The sequence below is a fragment of the Balaenoptera borealis genome, assembly GCF_965194805.1.
Source record: "Balaenoptera borealis genome assembly, chromosome: 4".
Lineage (NCBI taxonomy): Eukaryota > Metazoa > Chordata > Mammalia > Artiodactyla > Balaenopteridae > Balaenoptera > Balaenoptera borealis.
Window position 1 is genome coordinate 99,172,182 of NC_138861.1, and position 14,765 is coordinate 99,186,946.

General features: G+C 43.1%; 1 protein-coding gene across 1 annotated transcript in view; it reads left to right on the forward strand.

Annotated features, from left to right (window-relative positions):
* The window catches only part of CCDC149 (coiled-coil domain containing 149), a 97,449-nt gene that overhangs the window by 57,582 nt on the left and 25,102 nt on the right, over nt 1-14,765 (forward strand). The window contains 5 exon segments of the mRNA XM_082389220.1: nt 7,715-7,831; nt 8,650-8,822; nt 9,536-9,608; nt 11,024-11,108; nt 13,476-13,620. Of these exon segments, the coding sequence (XP_082245346.1) occupies nt 7,715-7,831; nt 8,650-8,822; nt 9,536-9,608; nt 11,024-11,108; nt 13,476-13,620 (593 nt within the window).

A 14,765-nucleotide genomic window follows, 5' to 3' on the forward strand; every position in this document is an offset into this window, starting at 1 on the left:
GGGCAATTCTGGTGAGGACTCAGAAAAAAAAAAAAGAGAGCTGTGGAGAAAGCGTCCATCTTCTTGGAGAATACTTAAGTCATCCTGAACAGAATGTTGGTAGAAATATGGACAGTAAAGGCCATTCTGATGAGGCCTCAGATGGAAATGAGGAACACGTTATTGGATGCTGGGGAAAAGGCCATCCTTGTTATAAAGTGGCAACAATCTGGCTGAACTGTGATTGAGTCCTATTGTTTTGTGGAAGGTAGAACTTGTGAGCAATGAAACTGGATATTTAGCTGAGGAAATTTCTAAAAAATGTATTGAAGGAGCAGGCTGGTTTCTCCTGACTGCTTATAAAATGTGAGAAGAGAGAGATGATTTGAAGATGGAATTGTTCAGCAAAAAGGAACCAGAATTGAAAGATTTGGAAAATTCTCAGCCTGTCCATATTGCAAAAAATGAGAACGCTAAGGATGTTGGCCAAACAACCATTTGGTAAGGAGATTAGTATGGATTAGAGGCCGGGCGCTATCTTTCAGGGCAAGAGAAGAATGACACGGAAGGTAATTCAGAGCCCAGCAAGGCTGCCACTCCCGCCTCAGGCCTAGAGTGCATGGCTCTGGGGGACAGATTGCCTTCGCCTGGGTTAGAATGGAGGGGGCCTCCCAGAGCCCCAGGGCTGAGACCCCAGCCCGGTAGAGCTGCAGGGCACTAGAGCAGAGCCACTGCAGGGCTGTCCTGCCAAGCCTTGGCGGTGATGTTGCCAGTGGACCTGGAAGGCAGAGCATCGAGCCAAAGGATTAGTCCTGAGCCTTAACATTTAACGTTGTTTGATGTGTTAGGTTTTGGACTTACTTGAGACCTGTCACCCCTTCCTTCTTTCCTATTTCTGCCTTTTGGAATGGGAATGTCGCTCCTGCGTGTGTCCCACCTTTGTATTTTGGAAGCACATAACTTGCTAGGTTTCACAATTTCACAGGTGGAGAGGAGTCTGCCTCAGGATGCAGCTCACCTCGAGTCTCACCCATACCTGATTTAGATGATATTTAGATGAGGTTTTGGACTTTAGACTTAAGAGTTGATGCTGGAACCAGTTAATTCTTTGGGGGTTATTGGGATAGAGTAAATGTATTTCACGTGTAAGAAGAACATGAATTTGGGGATAATCAAGGGTGGAATGCTATAGACTGTGTCCCCTCCCAAAAATTCATATGTTGAAACCTCATCCCCAGTGTGATGGTATTTGGAGGTGGGAGCCTTTGGGAGGTGATTAGATCATGAAGGTGGAGCTCTCATGAATGGGATCAGTGTCCTTATAAAAGGGACCCTAGAGAGCTCTCTCACCCCTTCCTCCATGTGAGGACACAGAAAAAAGACAGCCGTCTATGAACTAGGAAGCAGGCTCTCACCAGACACCCAATCTGCTAGCACCTTGATCTTAGACTTCCCAGCATCTAGAACTATGAGAAATAAATGTTGGTTGTTTATAAGCCATGCAGTCGATGGTAGTCTGTTATAGCAGCCTGAATGGACTAAGGCAATCTCCACTTTCAAAAACACTAAAGTCACCTGGGGCTCAGTGAAGCTAGACGACAGCCAAAGACATGTGACTAGGACCAGCAGATACAGGATCTGAACACAGATAACACCTGGAGAATAATAGCTGCTCCTGCTGCCAGCTGCCTTCCTCCCACTGTCTGTTGGGGAAAATGGATTCAGGCAAATGAAAACAAGATGAGGGAGAGACTGTTGAGGGCTATGAGGGACGAAGCCCAAGAAGAGATCAAGGAAGAAGCGAGGCATTCCGACTGGGGGGCCTTGGCGGGACCAGAGTTTGAGTAGGGCTTTGGCAGAGGAGTTGGACTCCATCGGCAAGGTGGGGGAAGAGTGCCCAAGAGCCTTTTGTCGCATCGTTTTGCAGCCCTGTCCCTCAGCCACATCCCAGCTGCAGCTGCACCTCATCCATAAGTGGACGACTCACACCCATAATTCATTCATAAACGTTTATTTCCATCTAAATCAGCAAATGGATGCATCTCCTGGTGGCCGTGCGCGTGCCTCTCAGGGCACTGATCCACTTCAAGCGTTGGCACAGGGAGGCTAGCCGTGCAGTTTTGATGGCCCCATTGGAGGAAATCAAGCGCTCTGAGCAGTTGCTTCATAGAGCTTCCAAGGTGGGAAATCAGCCTCATTGCCCGCAGTCTACAGATAAGTTTGGCTCAGCAGCTCGGCCGCCTCCAGCTTAGAAGAAAGATCGGACTTCCCCAGTGGGCGTATGTGTGGGGAAACTCACGTGGAGGAGGACACCAGTGGTCACAGCAGTAATCGTAATAGCAGCTGACATTGATCAAGCACTTTTTATGTTCCAGGGGCTGTGCTAAGTATGGTAGAGAAATCTCATCTTCTCTTGCTTGGGACTAGGTTCTAAAGTCAGCGGGTAAGAGGCAAAAACTTGTGTCTAGCAGAAATTCACCTTGATGGTCTCTTAAATTGTCCATAAAGTTCTGGGCAAGTGGCCGTGTGTCTCCTGAACAGGAGTCTTACGTATAAATATGAACAGTATGATTTTGTCTAAATGTATTATCAGTCCCTCTCCCACCTTGCTCTCAGTCTGAGACATTGAAAGCAGGGGTGGGTAGAGCCACCAATTTTTAAAATTTTTATTTCTCTCCCATCCCCTCTTCTCCATCTCTCTCTTCCTCCTCTTGGTTCTCCCCCTCATCTTTTTGCCAAACACATACATTTGAATTCCCCTAAGTTAAATGCTCATTTAATACAACTTCACTCTCTTACTTCGTGTTTAATGTTGGGTAGGGGAAATTGCCCCCTCTACTCCTCTTGATTTCTCTCTGTGTTTTTTTTTTTTTTTTTTGGCAGTCCCACACGACATGCAGGATCTTAGTTCCCCAACCAGGGATTGAACCCTGAAGTGGAAGAGTGGAGTCCTAACCACTGGACCAATAGGGAATTCCCCACTTCTTGATTTCTTGTGGTTGGACATGAGACAGATGAACAGGAGAAAAAGATACACTTTTTAATTCATGCTGGTCCCATAGACATGGGACCTAAGAAATGCCCAAAGCAGATAACTTTTATACTTTTTAGACAAAGAAATAATAAATTTGGGAGGAGTTGACAGGACAAAGAAACTTAGGTTCGGGGTGCCCAATTACTGAAGAATCTAAACCGAGTTTGGGCTTGGGGTAGTAAATTAAAGCAGTAACAGGGTTTGTTTATACTAGTTTCTCGCCCGAATCCCCACCTCTGGCGATAAGGGCATCCTTCTACCTCCAGATGCAGGAGGGCACCCTTCACACGAGAGATTTTTTTTTCCTGCTTTCAGGGTGACAGAAAGGAGGGTCAGAGTGTCCCTTGTGTGTTGGCCATTTCTTAAGTAACTTTAATTCAAAATAATAAATATGCCATTGAGGCACATTTGGGGGCAGCCTACTCTGGGCCCCAACAGTTACAGCAACCTTGGACAGTAAAAAGCTGTACTGTTACTGTCGTATTCTTACAGTGAAGGACACTAAGACTCAGAGAAGTTTAGGCATATACCTGAGATTGCACAGCTCTCGAACTTGGCCCCAGGACACCCCCCCACCCCCCGGCAGGTGGACTCCAGAGCGCGTCAGCTGTCAGCTGGGAAGGCAAGAGAACTCTCCCTGGGGCTGCCATCCCTGTTACGATGGCCTCCTTGGGCCCCTTCAGCTGATTGAACTTGAGTGTCAGACTCAACCAGTGATCCAGCTTTTACCAACTTGGGCCTCATTTTTAAAAATAAGTGTTTCATCCAGTCCAGCCCTGAGATTTAATAGCCGATATTGTATGCACATTAAACACCAAATGATTGTTAACATGTTTATTGAAGCTTAACAGGCATCCAGTATATAAAAGATGACTCTCTTATATGGCTGTCAGACCTCAATAAACATGTTTAATAATTAATTGGCATTAAGCAAACATAATTGTGTGATTCTAAATTAAGTGTTCGGCGAAGCGTACTGTGAATGGAAAACCTCAGTGGTGTTTTATTACTTAAAGTTCAGGCTGTCAGTCTGGCTTTTCACATACGAAGAAAAGTGCCCTGCTTTCAAAGCCCTGTCGCAGACCTCCTGTTGCCTCATGACAAAAACGGCACAGGCCTTCTTGTTCCTAGACCCTTTCATCTGAGAAATGTTTCTTACTTGGTTAGCTGTTTGTCTTTCTGTGTATTCACCTGGCGTTCTGAAAGTCCTGAGCCAAGACTGTGATGTGAAAAATGTTTTCACATATCGGCTTTCAGGTAAATTAACCAGTTCTGACATAAACTCCGTTCCCCCCCAGTACAGCCGATTCTTGACATTTGCTATAGTTACATTCTCTAACATCACTGCAAACACTGAATTAGGGAATATTGAACCATTGTTCCTAGGGGAAATAGGAGATTAGGTTCCTCTGAGCCTCTGGTCACAGTATTTTTGTCACCTGATCAATATATAACTGTTTTCTGTGTGTTTCTGTTTAAAGTCACCTTATTTAATTTATACTGTTGATTCTTTAACATTGAACTCACAGCCAATAGCACTGTAACTCGTGCCTGAAGGAAGCTCATCTAACACACGTCTATTCTCCGTAAGGCACATCATGGCCTCTCGTGCTCAGGAACATGAGACAACACTCCAGCACTGCACAGGAGGGCCATTCTAAATGGCAAAACACCAACAGAAAGCACAAAAATGTGAAAAAAAAGTGGCACGAAAGAAACCATGAAAAGGACACTTGTTTACAGTATGAGCTAAATCAAGAAAGCAGAACATTGCCTTGTTCGACTTTAGCTGGGAACGTTCCTGTGGGGTGCTTCCCATTTTTTGCAACTCTGTGTTTATCTGCACATGTCCCCTCATGATGCAAAAGCACTATGAATGCTGATTTCGAGGTTACAAATAAATTTGCATTATGCAAGTATACAAATACAGAATCCTTGAGCTTTGGAATGGGGATTCCATTAAGCACAGCCATCTGTGTACCTAAGTGCCGTGTGTCCTCCGCTAGGCCTTTGTACAAGCTGTTCCACCTGCCTGGAACACTGTGTGCTGATCCTAATGATGCATTTGCTCATAGTAGGTGCACAGTAAATATATGTCCAGTTCATCTGACTAGTTTTCAAATAAGGACCCCAAATATATGTCATTTGAAAATGCTCTTTACTTTTCAGTAGTCATCATTTCCTGCACAGTTCATTGCTGTTATTTATTATTCCTATATAGTTAATATTCTACCTTGGCTTTTAACTTTCTCACCTGCCCCTAAATCCTTAGGGACTTGAAAAATAAAGCTATTCTCTCTATTGGCAACAAATCCCTTAGGATCCACACAGGAACGAGGAAGAGCATACCCCAGCAGGTATTCCTGGATGGGTTGGATCTGTGTGGCAGCAAAAAACTGTCCCCAGGATTTCATCCATATATGAAGCCCATCTGCACACACCCTACAGGGAGGTGGAGGAATCAGTCTTACAACCTCTTTTGAAGAAGCATCAGGAAGCAGTGCTGTAAAACTAAAAAAGCACTCTAATGGCCACCTGCTTGGCACTGATGGGCATCTAGGGGATGCTCTGGGACCACTGGACCTTCCTGGAGTCTCTAACATAGTTTCCATCATGGCCCTACTGGAAGGTTTGGAGCTGCACATGGAGCTCGGCCCCAGAGACTGGGAAAGCCAAGGGTTCTGCAGGGATCCTTTGGAAAATTACCTTTTTAGGACTAGAATTTAGTTCCTAGGGACTTAAAAATATTTTAAAAGTACGTTATGAAAGTCATGTATACTTATTTTAAAAGTTAGAAAACAAAGAACAGAGAGCATACAGTCTTGCATCACCTAAACTTAAACATTTAAGGGTTTTAGTGTATTTGGTAATTTTTTTCTTTTGTGTGTGGGTTCTTAGTATAATTTCAATCATACTGCATATTTTTTTTTCGGCTGTGCCGCACATCATGTGGGATCTTAGTTCCCCGACCAGTGATCAAACCCGTGCCCCCTGCACCCCCTGTATTGGAAACTCGGAGTCTTAACCACTGGACTGCCAGGAAAGTGCCTTTATTTAAACATTTTTTAAAATTATTTATTTATTTATTTTCTGGTCACACTGTGTGGCTTGTGGGATCTTAGTTCCCTGACCAGGGATTGAACCCAGGCCCCCAGCTGTGGAAGCATGGAGTCCTAACCACTGGACTGGCAGAGAAGTCCCCAAACTGCGTATTCAAGTTAGTTTTCTGCTTTTTTTCCCACTTAGTGTGGCAGCATCCGCATGTCCATGGTACTACGTAGTTCACATCAACCTCATTTTAAACAGCTGGAAACTTGCTGTTTGATTGATTGATCAAACAATCAATCAGTTGATTGACTGCATTATCATTTGCTAGCCATTCCACTGTTGTTGGACATTGTTTCTATTTTTTTTCTTACTGTTTCTAAAATAACAGCACAATCTACTTTTTTCTTTTTTCCTAAAGCTAGTCCATGTCTGGGATTATTTTTAGCCCAGACTGTCAGAAGTAGAGTTACTGGATCCTTGGATGGGGACATTTTTTTTTTTTGCTTTTTAAAACTTTATTTCAGCATAACTATGGGTACAGAAATACGTTCATATGGGTTAATAGAATGCAATTTAACTTATCCTACACAATTTGGACCAAAAACCTGGTACATTGTTTGCTCCAAAAAAAAAAAGGGATTTGAAATCTGGTTTATTTTTCATCTATTACAAATGTGTATATATATATATATATATATAAAGATCCTCCATCAAATGCTGCTAAAGCAAACAGCAAGAACCTAGAGAAATTAACCTCTGGTTTGTCTCTGAAAATTAACAGGTGTTGCACTGTAAAACTTTACAAAACCGGAGCAACAAAACATTGTAATGTTTCAGTGCCAGCTCACAGAGTTCAGTAACTAATGGATGTTGATGAGGGTGAGGACAGCCTATGTATACATGTGAAAATATAAAAGGTATCTGATCTAGTTAATATTGCATGTAGATCCCGAATCTACTCAAACCAAGATTCAGATAATTTCTTAAATCTGAATTAACACTATCAGTCCAGTTCATCTGCTGAGGTCAGAAAGGAAACTCTGCACAGTAGCTGTTTTCCTGAGTTGTGCAAAAAAGAAAATTAACTTTCTTCCCCAGCGTTTTAGTCCAGAACTACAGCAAAATATTTCATCCATTGTCAACATTCATGGGGTGAGAGGCGATGAGGTTACTTAGGCTTAAATCTGAATTAGCAATCGGATGCAAGAGTCAGATAGGGACATTTTTAAGGCTCTTGATAACATAGCCTAATTGTTAAGAATGTGGGAGCATGCCCATCTTAACAGATACTTTACAACACTGTGTTATCATTTTTTAATCTTTGCTAAGTTTAAAAGAGACACAGAGATTTTTCCCTCACTATGGCAGGGCTAAACAGGCTATCCCCCTTCAGATGCCCAGGCCTGTGTTCCCGTTAGCCTTATAGGTGTATGTGTGCACACGTGTGTCTGTACATGCAATATGGATTTTTAATTTTTTTTTAATTAATGATATTGGCAAGAAATTTCTTTATCTTGTGCCTTTCTCCAGTATTTCTTGGAAAATCTTAACTTCCAACACTTTCTGCCTAGTATGCTTGGGGTTTTGTTTGGATCTATTCATTTTAACTCTCTCTCCCTCTCTCTCTTCTTTTTCTACCAATGGAAAATGCAGCTCTTGAGAATGACAATTGCCAAACAGAGGCTGGGAGACGAAGAAATCGGCGTGCGGCACTTTGCAGCCCATGAGCGTGAAGATTTGGTTCAGCAGCTGGAGAGAGCAAAGGAACAGGTTACCGCCAACATCTGTTATGAGTGGGGGATATGTTTGCACAGCTGAGCATGACACAGAGAAGAGTAGACTGTGCCCCAATTTCTCAGAGACTGTGGGGTGCTTGGAACGCGGTCAGAGGAGGAAGGAAGATGCAGTTTGAATGCATTTACTCCCTCTGTTCTCTGCTAAGTTCCCAAGCAGCCTTTTGCATTTCTGTCTTCCAGCAGGTCTGCTCTCTTACTTTGGGTGCCATTGTTCTGAACACAACGAGAAACCTCCCCCATAACCAGGATAGACAGGGAGAGAACAAACATGACACACTGGCCTTAATTTGCAAGTTTCCGCTGAAATGCTGAGTGGATGCTTTTTAGGCAAAATCTCAACGGGTACCGAGCCCTAGTTAGGGAACAGCTTAGAGAGCCTAGACTTCATTTTTCTTCTCTCACTAATTGGTTTTGAAGAGCAGAACATGATTTCTGGGTCTAGAGTGGTTTGAAAAAGTATGTATTTGTAAGACACTGGCTGTTGTTCCCAATATCTGGATTTGCCCTCTCCGAGCCCCTGGCTTTAGGGCAGGCTGCAGTTGGTAAGTGATCGGTTCTGTGTTTCCAAGCTGCTGCAATCCATCTCATCTTGGATATAGTAAGTGTCTGGCCGGAGGTTGTTCCTTGCTTTTAGCTTTTCTCATATTCCGATGTGTGGCGCTTATGGTTTTATAGCAGGCGCTGGTATTGATAAGCTCTCTAAAAGTCAGTCAGCCAAGCGGAAGGCTCGTCTCTAACCATAAAGCTGATGTCTGCAGAACACCTTGAGTAAGGGCACTTCTTTGGTTTCAGATTGAGTCTCTGGAGCATGACCTGCAGGCCTCTATGGACGAGCTTCAGGATGTTAAAGAAGAGCGGTCTTCCTACCAGGACAAAGTCGAGAGGCTCAACCAGGAGCTAAACCACATCCTGAGCGGCCACGAGAACCGAATCATTGACGTGGACGCCCTGTGTATGGAGAACAGGCAAGTGCCCAGTCCCAGGCCCGCACTCGGGTAGGATGCTGGCTCTCCACTTGCCTGCAGGCTGGGAGTTATTTGCAGCCCTATTTACATTTAAGAAAATAGCCTTACAGTGAAAGGAAAGTCTCAACCCTAAAACAGTGATATTCATGTCACACGTTAGTTGTAGAAGTAAGAAAAGAAGAACCACATGCTTACATGCCTATATCCATGCCCTCTTTCCCCCTGCCCTCCCCGGTTGGGTGAGAAGGGTAGGGAACCAGTGAAAGCTGCTTATTATTGCTATCAAGAGGACAGAAAAGAATAAGAAAATAAATTGAGAAATTCCCTTAGCTGTTTCTTTTCCCAGAGGCAAATTTCAGTGTGTGTATGTGACTAACTTAATGCTGTGTCTGGTATTGCCTCTTGCTGCCTTGCTTCCCAGTGGAATCATCTTAATGAGAATTATGTGAAAACTGTGTTGATATCCCTTAGGGGATCTCTGCAGAGGGCTGTCCTAAAGTGAGGTTTCAGTGATTTGGGCGTATTTGACCTTGATCACATCCATTTAAGAAGAGGTCACCAAGATGCACTTTTTCTGCTTTCGGTGGTGGGAAGGCATTGTATGTAAAAGGTGGCTCTTTGGGTGTGTGGTTTTCTTTTTTTCCTCTCCTACTTGAGTGTATGTTTTTTATTTTGCCTCCAAACTCTTCCTAGTTGTATATATTCTTTTTCAGGTACCTTCAAGAGAGATTAAAGCAACTTCATGAAGAGGTCAACCTCTTGAAATCTAACATTGCCAAATACAAGGTAGAAAATCATGACGGTGATGGTGATGATTCACTATTGTACATCTAAATGTCATTCTATTTTAATTCCCTTTTATGTGCCAAAGATACTCTAGTGCTTGCCTGCCCTCCCAGATAGTTCAATAAGAGCTTTAACTGAGGAACCAGTAAGAATTAAACCCCAAACAGCAAACACAACAAAAACAGGTTTTGCAAGAGCTCCTTCCATTGTCTGGACAGGGCACACTGACACCACCAGAATCTGGATGTGACCACTATACAGCCTCAGTCTATATTAAATTAGGTTTCCTACCCAGCTTTTCTATAAAGTGTTCTGTCATCAGATGTTCTTTGTCTCCTAATCATCCATAAGAAAATGATTTCCGAGCAATGAAGGAACAAAGATTGGGAAATCACAATCTAAACGATAATGTTCACGTCACACTAAAAGGACAGAATGTTTAAATTCTCCCCGCTGTTATTTAGTCTAATTCCAGTGCCATTAGTTAGATAATATCTGTTTCTGCAGATGTTAGTTGTAAGTGTTATAATTAGCAAAATCTCCTGGGTTTCTCTGCTTTGAAAATAGATTGATTTCTCTTCCTGAGGGTGAAGTTTTATAGCCGTCTCTATTGGGGCAGCCATCTCATATTCCTGGCTTTTGACGTTCACTTTTTTCTCAGAAGTCTCCATGCTGTTCTTCCTTTTCCATTCTGGGGCGGGGGGGGGGGCTCCACTTGAGTTTACACCCATCTATATATACACACACAGCCAAAGAAGAATACAGCTCTTAAAGTTGTATAATTAATACATAATTTAAAAAATGTGTATATGCATTCACTTAACAACATTTATTCAGTTCTTCTATGTGCCAAGCACTGGCTGTATAGCACATATCAATTTTAATGTAACGTTCTGTTCTAGGAATGACACATATGCACTTCCTTAATCTTGAGTCTATGGCAGATTTCATTAATCAATCATGGCTTTTCTTCCAGCCCAGCCACAGAAACCTTCCAGACACCACTAATGATCTTTTGGCATTGCTCCATGAAAGTAAACCTAGTCTCCATCTCATGTCTGTTTGGAAGGGGTTTCCATAACTAGTGACTTCACACATTAGACTGAGTTCTTGCTTCAGATTTGATTTAATTTAACGAATATGCATTGAGTACCTTCTATATATAGGAGGATATAATTGCTGTAATTCTGCTGGGCACCAACTTAAAAAAAAAAAAAAAAAAAAACCTCTTTACCAGGTCCATAAAAATCATAACTCCCTGGCAGGGACTCTGAATTTTAAAAGTTGGGCTAGCATTTGGAGTTTGTAAAGAGTTCTTGTGTGCTGGATGGGAGGATGCATCTACCGGAATTAGGTATTTTTCCATTATTGGCTTTTCTGACAGAGGTTTTTGTTTTCTCCCAATGCTGCTTTAGAATGCTCTTGAGAGACGGAAAAACTCAAAAGGCCAGGGTAAATCCAGCAGCAGTGCTCTGACTGGAGTCCTGTCTGCAAAGCAAGGTAGGGGTCATTTTCTGGGAGGGACCACCTACGATCACAGAATGCTAGCACTGTGGGTCCACATCTCGTTTTCTGAATTGGGAATGGAAGTGATTCTTAGAGCAGTCACCCCCAAACTTCCACCTGCATCAGGATTGCCTGGAGGGCTTATTAACACACAGATTACTGGGTCCCACCTCAGAGTTTCTGAGTTAGTAGGTCTAGGGTGAGCCCGGAGAATATGCATTTCTAAAAAGTTCCCAGATAATGCTGATGCTGGTTCGGGGACCCTGCTTTGAGAGCCGCTGCATTAGAGGTCTCTCTAATGACTGGACCCCATTTGCATCTATTCCCCTAACTATGCTCCTCTTTCCAGAATGTTTTCCCTTCTGTAATCACCAGGTTAGCATCTCCAAGTGTCCGTTCCATCCTCATTGAGTTTCTCCTTTTCCTGGCCTCTATGATCAGACTAGAAAAGTCTCACAGCTGCTGAAATCATTTTACCATGGCACATGTGCCTTTTTCAAAGAAGCTTTTATTGATTGCAATTTTTTTTTTTTATAAAGTAATTTTTTTTTTAATTTATTTATTTATGTATTTATTTTTGGCTGTGTTGTGCCTCCGTCTCTACGCGAGGGCTTTCCCTAGTTGCGGCAAGTGGGGGCCACTCTTCATCGCGGTGCGCGGGCCTCTCACTATTGCGGCCTCTCCTGTTGCGGAGCACAGGCTCCAGACGCGCAGGCTCAGCAGTTGTGGCTCACGAGCCCAGCCGCTACGTGGCATGCGGGATCTTCCCAGGCCAGGGCTTGAACCCGTGTCCCCCGCACTAGCAGGCAGACTCTCAACCACTGCGCCACCAGGGAAGCCCTATTGATTGCAATTTTGTTCCTCCTTCTTGTCAATTCCGATGAAAAATAATGATCTTCCAGGAACAGTCAGGGGGAATAAATAGCAGAGAGCTTGCTTCTGACACTTAATGTTTGGGAATTCAGTCCTAAACATCATCCTCAAGTAGACCGTGCTGGGCTGGCCTGCTTTGGGCTTGTTGGCAGTGCAGACCAGCAAGGGTCACGTGTCAGTCCTCATCAGAGCTACGGGGGATTGAAAAAAATTGCTGAGTCTCCAGCCTACCTAATAATCAAGGCACTTTTCCAAGCAACTTCTTTTTTTTTTTTTTTTCACTCAACTAGAAAAGGACACCCTAGGATTATTTTTAAAAAGAAAACTACAGTACTCTATAGAAACGTGAAGTAGCCCATCTAAGTATAGCTCTGGATACCCTTGATAGCCTTTGAACGTTGAATGTTTGAATGTTGAGACCCCGTCCTGTCACCGACCTGGGGCACGCTAGCCACGCTCAAACACGCTGGCAGAGCAGTCAACCAGGCACAACCTTTCTAGAGAACCATTTGGTTCTCTGTTATAAAAAGCCTTAAACTGATCCCCTTTGAGCCAACAAGAAATGATTACAGACATATGCAAGCATTTTGCTTCAAGAAAGTTCTTCCTACATTAGTTATAATCAAAAACATTGGAAACAACATAATTGTCCAGGAGTAATTAAATAAATTACTGTAGATCTATGCATGGACTACTAAGCAGCCGTTGCATTTTATATTTGAGTAGATATTCATGATGAGACATAAGGTTAAGTGAAAAAAGCAGAGCTTTTTCCCATTTTTGGAGAGAAATGTGTGAATTTGTGTGTCTACATATAGGCATATAGGAAATGGTGTTCAAAGATATATAATGAGAGATTTATATTATTTCTTCTTTTTTCTGTCTCATAGGAATACAAGTGGTTGTGGTCTTTTGGGGTTATCTCTTAGTTTCTAAAAAACATGCATATACAAAATATATTTTGTATTCTAAATAATCTCCTACATTATCTTACCACCCACCAAGGGTACTGTGGGAAGCTGTGATATAAAGCCAGGAGCTCAGGACTAGAGTCATTTTCATTTGCATTGCTGTGTGACCTTCAGCTAATGTTGTTAATCCATCAGCACCTTGCTTTTCTGTCCATGAAATGGGAATAAATAACATTTTCCAGGTTCTTTTTAAAATTTGAAGCCTCAAATGAGTTAGTCAGCGTGAGTGTTTCGAAAGCATAAAATACTGGACAAATGCAAAAAATTATTATCCTTTAAAGAAAAGGTGTTGCTAAAAGTCCATGAGTACTTCCTCCTTTCTGTTTAACCCTCACACTAAATTTTATTTTTTTTTTCACTTTTGACGCTTGAAGTGGACCCTTCAATTACAACACAGTAGCGGGTGGAAGCCGGGAACTGATCCCAGCTTCATTATCCAGGAAGAACTGACACTGGTTTGCATTCCAACGTTCCAGAAGGATTTAAGACTGAGTTGTAAATTTTATATCCCACCCAGTTCAGGATCTGTTATCTGAGGACCACGGGTGCAGTCTCCCAGCCACTCCACAGTCCATTTCTGATCTGAAATCTCTGGCAACAGCCCTGTTGGAGACAATCCATGAGAAAAACATGGTGATCCAGCACCAGAGGCAGACCAACAAGTAGGTGGCTGGACCCTGGGGTGCAGGGCGGGCGGGAGATGTGTGAGACGACTATCAGCAGTGGGTGGTAACCAGGGGGTGGGTCTGCCGGCCTTAAGGGAAGAAGAGAAGAGCCCTTAAATCTGGAGGGAAACTTACTGAGCTAGAACTGTGCTTCTGCATTATGACAGCATCTTGGCTCTCGGCTGGAACCAACATGGAAATAATACTGGTTCTTGCTTATTGAATGCTTACTCTGAGCCACTCACAGAGTAATTCATATTACCTGGCTGATTTTGATGGTATGCTTGCCCGGGGAACTTAATCTACTCTCCTCCACATCTTCTCTAGGGGAGGCACCTCCTCGTGCCATTTTAACCTCACAGCACAGCTTTCTCGGGCTCTGAATAGCAGGAACACCCAAGCATCAACTTACAGGCAGCTGGGCCTAGAATGGAGTCTCGTGCCAGTTTTCCAGATCAGCAAAAAAGATGGTGAAAAGAAACAATAATTAAAACAGAATGTCTTATTTGGTTACTATAAATATGGTGACTATGTTGGGCAAAATCAAGCAAGTTAAAGTAGCAGGTCAAGACGACAGAAGCAAAATTGGAAGTGTTCAGAGAATAAACAATAAATTAAAGCAAAAAACATCGCAAACAGGGCCAGCTTTGAGGACCAGCGACTCATGCAGTCACACATGGCCCAGTGCTCAGAAGGTCCCTGCACTTGGTCTAATCAATGCTTTGCGTCACCATCTTGAAAATCTTAATCTTTTTTGAATAAGGGGGCCCTGAATTTTCATTTTGCGCTGAGCTCTGCAAATTACGTAGCTGGTCCTGCTTATAAGACCTACATGTGGAAGCAAAATTTAAGCGTGGAATACAGGAGCAAGTGCCCAAGGCTGGGCTTCCAGCAAGAACAGGGAGGGGTCAGGGAATCGGGGGCCTGGAGAGGCGGGGTGCAAGGAGAGAGGCAACTGGAAAATGATGGAGAGTATTGTAAAAACAAAATAACAAAAAGAGAGGCCGGGAGTGAAGGGAAGATTGAGCAAGAGATTAAGATATATATAAAAGAAGGCAGAGAGCAGTGGAGGGAGTCTGGGCAATCTCAGAGGGATGACAGGGGTAATTTATTGACAGAAGAAGTTTTAAAAATTCCTTTAA